This window comes from Eurytemora carolleeae, unplaced genomic scaffold (assembly GCF_000591075.1).
Source record: "Eurytemora carolleeae unplaced genomic scaffold, Eaff_2.0 scaffold2595, whole genome shotgun sequence".
In the NCBI taxonomy this organism is placed as follows: Eukaryota; Metazoa; Arthropoda; class Copepoda; order Calanoida; family Temoridae; genus Eurytemora; species Eurytemora carolleeae.
This window is the reverse complement of record NW_019398481.1, coordinates 3353-11193: the sequence shown is the minus strand read 5'-3', so window position 1 is coordinate 11193 and position 7841 is coordinate 3353. Positions and strand designations below refer to the sequence as shown.

Here is a 7841-nt window from a genome sequence, read left to right as displayed (position 1 = left end):
ATAGATATATACGTCACTAAGTTGCATTTTTATTTCCTCATTTCACTTCCTGCATAAATATGTTTAAATTCATAAAATCATCTTAATCAGAGGACATTTATCTTTTATTGGCCTATAAAATGCTTCCTAAAGATGAGAGCCAAAATTTCACCCCCGCCACCTTATAAATATAAACATATATTTATTGACTTTTTAGGGGCGAACATTTCACTTTATTTGTGCTCTTATTGTATCTAGATTTTGTCGTATACAAGAACACGTAATAAAACTTGCTTTAGCTTTGAATTTGTATTTGTATTTTCTAAATTTCTAACAAGTACTGATTTTTGGATTTCGATAGATATATTTCTCATACTAAAAGTTGTCTTAATACTTTATTTAACATCTGAGACGGGATGAGAAACACAAAAATATAACTGTAAGAAATATTTCATATCATCCTGGCTTTTTCCTACACTTTTCAAGCATAAAAAATACAGTTATAATAGCAATAGAACATTTCCTCATATAAATTATTTTTCTCCTGAAATGTCAGTTCTTTCCAGTTCTTTTTTAAATCATCTTCCCTAAATTTTGATTAGATATATCTAAAGTCGAAACGTCTGTGTAAAATTAAGCTACAGCGCAAGATCTCGATATATTATGTGACAACTTTTAAAGAAGTCGAGTCTTTGGCACACACCCTAAACTTTCTAATATCTATATCTTTACAACCTGATGGTGTAAGCCTTAGATATTTTAAACTTAGATTATTTGATTTAAGAAAATTCATAGTTTGAAATATCTAAGAACTAAACGCTGGGGTTTAAAGATAAGAATTAGAAAATCAGAGTTTGTGCCAACTACTCTATTTCTCTGAGAGATACTGAAGAGCTTGATTTCTTCGTTTAAATTATCCATGTAGTTTACGATTACCACGGGATATCAATAAGAAAACAGGTCTGTCATATGCAGATCAACGTTTGATCTCGAGATTCAAATCACAAAAGTTTTCTTTAATTTATTTTTGATTCGTGAAACTATCATTGAATAAAGACTTATTATTAGATTGAATCTCGACGAAATAAAGAAAACATGCAATGAAAGCCTAATCTGAATCCTTTTATATAAGAATATTATTTATTTAACCCTCTTACATCAGGACCACAGGATGTAAATATATATAACATAAAAACAGAATTAACAATCTTTAATTTTTGTTGGAGACGAATTCGAAGTAACTCTCCTAGTTTAAGACCAGTATCCGGATAAAAACTCTCCTAGTTAAGACCAGTATCCGGATAAAAACTCTCCGACTTAAGACCAGTATCTGGATAAAAACTCTCCTAGTTAAGACCAGTATCCGGATAAAAACTCTCCTAGTTTAAGACCAGTATCCGGATAAAAACTCTCCTAGTTTAAGACCAGTATCTGAATAAAAACTCTCCTAGTTAAGACCAGTATCCGGATAAAAACTCTCCTAGTTAAGACCAGTATCCAGATAAAAACTCTCCATATTTAAGATAAGGATTCGGAAATAAACTCTTCCAAATAAAAAACAGTATCCGGATAAAAACTCTCCTAGTATAAGAACAGTATATCCGGATATAAATTATTCTATATCTAGAACATAACAGTATCCTCATATAAAATTCCGTCTATCAAGACCAGTTCAGTATCCGGATATAAACTCTCGTCTAAGAACAGTATCCGGATATTAACTCTCGTCATCAAAAACAGTATCCGGATATTAACTCTCCTATATCAAGAACAGTATCTGGATATAACTCTTCTTTTTGTAAAAATTTCCATTTAAGGTTTTCAAGATATATTCCAAGATTAAAAAAAGACTTTAAACTAATTTTAAATACTCTGAATGATAAGGAATCTTGATAAATCTGGTTTGAATTCTGTGCCACTAGTAAATGACCTAGAGCAAGAAGAAGAGATAATTATCTCTATAATCAGTATTCCTTTCAACTTTCTCTAACTATCTCAATGTCTACACAATATTGATTCATGAGTCGACAAGTACTGGGGTTGTATAGAAAGAAATTACGGTAAATATATATAGTTCAATAACCTGGACAGTTTAACAGAATTTAAACACCATTTTCAAACCGTCTTTTTCTTTCTATTCGAAGCATTTTGTGTGTAAAGGTTCGGAGAGCTGAAACTTCAACTATTTATGTTTGATTTGAGTGTAAAGGTTCGGAGAGCTGAAACTTCAACTAATTTATGTTTGATTTGAGTGTAAAGGTTCGGAGAGCTGAAACTTCAACTATTCATGTTTGATTTGAGTGTAAGGGTTCGGAGAGCTGAAACTTCAACTATTTATGTTTGATTTGAGTGTAAAGGTTCCGAGACCTGAAACTTCAACTATTCATGTTTGATTTGAGTGTAAAGGTTCGGAGACCTGAAACTTCAAATATTCATGTTTGATTTGAGTGTAAAGGTTCGGAGACCTGAAACTTCAACTATTCATGTTTGATTTGAGTATAAAGGTTCGGAGACCTGAACCTTCAACTATTTATGTTTGATTTGTGTGTAAAGGTGCGGAGACCTGAAACTTCAACTAGTTATATGTTATAATATATAAAAAATGATATAGAGTGGCATATACGTTCAATTCACAACCATATCCCTAAACACTTTGTGTCATCAAAACTGAATGATTTGAACTTTGGAAATTGATTATTTTAATTGTGCTTCTGCTACTGTAACCATGGAAGAAATTGTCTGAAATAGACACTTTGCAAACTAGAAAAACAATGATATCTTCCATATTATTGAAAAGTTAAATGTTCAAGGTACCGTTGTGAATAGCACATTCCCATCTTTTTTAAAATGGAAGGTCATTTTAAAATCAGTCATTTGACCAGTGATTACTGATTACATAATTATGAAATCAATCAATGTCATATCTACAGTGTTTACAGTACAGGGTTTATATACAGTGTCACAACATGTTGTAATGCACATTCTTTGATTTTGAAATCATGTTGGAAAATGCATTTTGTTGTTGCAATGATATGGCAAATGACGGATATTTCCGCCATTTTATCCCATCTCGGATATTTCCTAAACGCGCGCGTGCAGTACACCCATTTTTTCTTAGTTAAACTTAAAGAGATTGTTCGCATATTTGATAAAACAGATAATACCCGAATTTTGATATATAACGAACAAAAAAATATTCTGTTACAAAAAAACGTCGTTTTTTGGCATAAAATTTATTTTTTCTTGTAAATCTCGCGGATGAAGGAAGTGCAAGTTATGCATTTTAATTTTATTGTTTATTTTATTATCTTGTTCTGCTTCCTTTACTTTTCTTTGGTTTGCACTGTTCTTCCTTATTACGTTTACGCAAATTCCTGGAATGCTTTACACTTCAGAACACATTTGAATTTATGCATATTTCATTAAAACTAAACGTGGGAATTTTGTTAGATAAATCAGGGACTTAGATTTTGATTGTTTTCGTGAAACTGTGGTTTAACGCAATGTCAAGGGTAAACTAAAAAGAAACTTGAATGCATTTTCCTATCTCCCCCCCTTTTCTAGGGGGGGACGCCCCCCCAGGCTATGAATAGATTCAAACCCCCAGCCTTTATAGGGTTAATGTATTAGCTAAAACAAATGTCGTCAGTTTGGCTAGTCAAAACTAAATGATCGCCAAGGCTACTTGGACTGAAATTTGCGATATTTTTTTCCCGCAAATATCTGAACAAAGACAGTAAAAAAAGAATAGCAGAGTCCTTTCTTCAATTTTCGGTTTTAATGTACTTTTCATAAAATATCGGATAAAGGAATTGAGTCTTTGGAACAAAATCAAATATTTAAACCTCAATATCTTTAGAACCCGATGTTGTAAACTTTTGCATGATATTTCAAACTCAGATAATTTGATTTAACAGAATTCACAGTTTGAAATATCTAAGGTCTGCAACATTTGGTTCCAAAGATATAGTGATTAGAAAATTAGAAATTGTGGCAAATACTCAATTCTTTTTCACATTTTCCAACAAAATCCTGAGAGCAGCTACCTCCCCTCAATGAACTGCTCAATGATTTGGTACCGAAAAAAAGTATTCATCTGCTGAGAACCAAAACTGTGTTTTAAAAGTCTGCTTTTCTTAAGTCTCATTCAAAACAGGTTATTATTATTATTATAAAGATTTATTCACAAACAAAGATATAAATACATATATAAATGGTGTAGTTTAAATTTGTTTAAATACATTTTTTGAAAATACAGGTTTCCAAAAAGAAAAGAGAAAAATATGCAAAATTATTGGTAGGCTTAAAAATTGTTTTCGCTGAAACCTGCAAACTCTAAAACCAAATCAAAAGCATTAAAAAAGTGATAATCTTGAAGTATATGACAGTAGATGCAGTAGACCGTAACGGTTTTAAAAGTGTTGGCAGTGTGTAAAGTTTACAGTACATATACTATACAATACAATATACAGGAAGCAGATGCTTGCTTAGAAACTGTATCCAAGCGAGGGGAGTAGGTATGGGAAACATTCATGGAAAGATAATTTCAAAACGGGAAATTTTTTTTGTTAGCTGTCAAAGACTCTAAAACTTGCGTGAATAAAAGTAATTGTTCTTGACCTTTTTGCATGTTCCAATTTTAAAGAAAGAAATTGAGTCTTTGCCACAAATTCAGTTTTTGTAAAACCTATATCTTTGTAACCTTATGATCTAAACCTTTGATATTTCAAACTTACATTATTTGATTCAATAGCATTCATAGTTTGAAATATGAAAGGTCTACGACATTGGGTTGCAACAACATTGAAATTAGAAAATCAGAGTTTGTGGCAAAAACTCAATTCCTTTACACTGCAGTAGTATACAGAATGTATTCATGCTGTATAGTTCAAAACAGCTTGTGTACACAGTTGTGCACAAACTGCAGTTTTTTTCTGGAGAAAATTTATATTTTATTTTTATTTTCGTTTAAGATTTTCTTTTCACAAATCGAAAAAAAAGACTAAACATGCCTAGCTCTATCATTTAATGAAAGATTAGAAGTTACGCAATAAATCAAACCACACTTTCACACCACAAAACAATTCATTCATTCATCCATTACTTTGTAAAAATGTCATATGTTTTAGAATGTTCAATTGTTACAATAAATTATAGACCTAATTTATCTATAGACCACCAATAAACGTTGGAAATTAAAGAATTACCTTAGAATCGTCTTTTATCTACGCAGCATTATTATGCTTTAAAGAAAATTCAATGATAATGTTTTTAAAATTATAGGAATTCCAAAAATTCTAGTCTGCCTTCTGAAGGAATTGAGTCTTTGTCATAAACTCTGAATTTCTAATCCCAATATCTTTTCCAACCAATATCGATCGTAGACCATATTTTAAATCATGAATTCTGATAGATCAAATTATCTAAGTTTAAAATATCAAAGGTTTACGCCATCAGATAACACAGATATTGGGATTAGAACATTTGAGTTTGTGACAACGTCTCAATTCCTTTGGAAAAATTTCGTCTGAAAATACTGACGTATAAGATACAGAAAAGCTAAACTTAAAAAAACTCAGATACTCAAATTAAGGTTGAATATCCTCACTTGACCCCCAATTGATTTTTAAGACTTTCTGGAATTTTAGGAACAGTGTTTTTTTTAAAAAGAACTGTCGTTGTAATTTTAAGTGACCCTCCATTTGAAGAAAGGCATGTCTAATTCACAACTCTACACTCGAACCCTTTATCTTATCAATGATATCAAAGATATAGTCATTTTTCTAACTTGGTGAGTGTTTATTTAAAGTAGAAATGCACAATCAAGTTACTTTAGTAGAGGAACCATAATGAAAAATAATCAATTTTATGAGAGAGAAACCTGGATAAATTATTAATTCTTGATTCAATGGTACATGCCAATCTATTATATGGAGCTAGAGGCACTTCAAATTATGATTACAGTCTCTGAAAAAATATTATTTTTCAATAAATCAAGAACATTTTTCATTCAAATATTTTTGTTCAGATTCAGCGAGATAGTTGCTCTTGTCTCCTTGTCCACCACCTTCTTCCTCTTCATACACACCAGGGACCTCAACATCAGACTGGCGGAGAATGCGCAGTTCGAAGCATCCGTCTCCGGTTCAGCATCCGCCATAGGACAGGGAGAGAGCAGTTTAAACAAGGATCGTCGGATAGAGGCGGAAAGATTGGCGGATTTAGAGCTGTATGGGAAGGTGGGACATTAATTAATAAATATTTCGTAGATTTTGTCATGGAGAAAGTTTTCTAAAAAAAGGAAAATCTGAACCGTTTCTATTTTGTTCGTAATGATCGTAAGATTAACAATTTGAAATTGTCCAGTCATTCTCTGAACAATTTCGTTTCTATGGTTTTATATAAACCCGAACCAATATATAGATGTACTTTACACCATGTTTAACCTGTATAAAATGGGGCCTGATCATAAACTTAAGAATGGACTCTAGTTTTAGGCTGATATTTCAAATCTAAAATCTCAATAATATTAAAGGACGGCTTTAGACGTAATTAGAAATGTTTAAAGAGGGATGTTTTCCAGATTTACAACGGTACTCTTGAAACATTCATATGATCAATAATATTGAAGACATCGTCACATGGAAATCTTTTTCTGAGAATTGAGCCTTTTCCTCAAAATCAGATTTTCTAATCGTTAAATCTGTGTAACCCGATGCCTATACAACCACCAGGTTGCAAAGATAAGAGATCGGAAAATTTAATTTTATGGCAAAGATTCAATTCCATACTCCAATGTTTATGACTAAAAACTTTGCAATTCAATTTATTGAAACCCAAAAATAAAAAAAACTATCTTGCTAAAAAAACTAGAACATATGGATATCTTATTCATCATATTTGTCTAAACAACCTTTTTTTGTTTTATTTAATTGTATTAAGAAATATTGATTAAAAACTATATTTATACAATGTGAGTCATATGCATTAAAACTGTCTCGTAATAGTTTAGTAATTATCGTTAGAAACGGAGTGGGAGAATGAGGCTAAGAGGTTCGCCCTAATCAAAATTACAAGATTGCATTTTAATCTAATTAATGTTTAATTTAGCTTGATCCTATGGAGCTGAATAATACAAGGAAGGCTGTGAAAGAAACATTATTTTTCAACCGCGTTCCCAAGGTAATTTTTTATTTCATTCGGCCATTTTTAATTTAGTCGTCTTAATTTTGAGCTTAAGAGTTTGAGAATTGGATAAAAATTTTATTTAGACATTTTTTCAAGGAAAAAGATATCTTCTTTGATTTTTTTCCTTCCACAGAATAATATTAAAAATTGTTTTCACTAAAATGTGGCTAATTCTCAAGGTTGCATAATTATAATTATTTAACCTTACTAATTCTGCACCCCTTGATAATCATGACATCAATGTCATTTCAAGATTCTCATTTTAAAAGTTTTCCTTTTCAGGTTGGTAGTCAGACCACAATGGAATTATTAAAATCTTTGGCAATAAAGAATAATTTTCATTATCATAAAGACAGAACGCAGAAGGTGGAAACCATTAAACTCTCCAACAGTGAGCAGGTAAGAAATCGTCAAACCAAACCAAATAATTTTAATGGCGACCAAACTAAAAAACCCGCGAAAAACAGGAATTGACCAAACTTTTTGATTTTCCTCGAACTTCAAATTTAAAAAATAATAATTTTGTTCAATCACAAAAATGGTTCGTGAGCCGGCCAAATTGAAAACCACACAAGTTCACAACTTTTGGCATAATTAATATTCATTCAATTTGCTGGATTTCCATGTTTTTCAGAAATGGTTGGCCAACCTAATGGATTTCTTTAGTCCTCCAT

The 7841-nt window shown here is 31.3% G+C and overlaps 1 protein-coding gene across 1 annotated transcript; it reads left to right on the top strand.

Annotated features, from left to right (window-relative positions):
* Positions 1-5789: 5789 nt before the first annotated feature.
* LOC111717416 (heparan sulfate 2-O-sulfotransferase pipe) lies at positions 5790-7566 on the top strand (the record flags this gene model as incomplete). Its single annotated transcript, XM_023492917.1, is given in 3 exon segments — positions 5790-6218; positions 7090-7161; positions 7450-7566. Coding segments are annotated over 3 exon segments (513 nt in total), but the record flags the coding sequence as incomplete, so codon positions are not given.
* Positions 7567-7841: the final 275 nt, after the last annotated feature.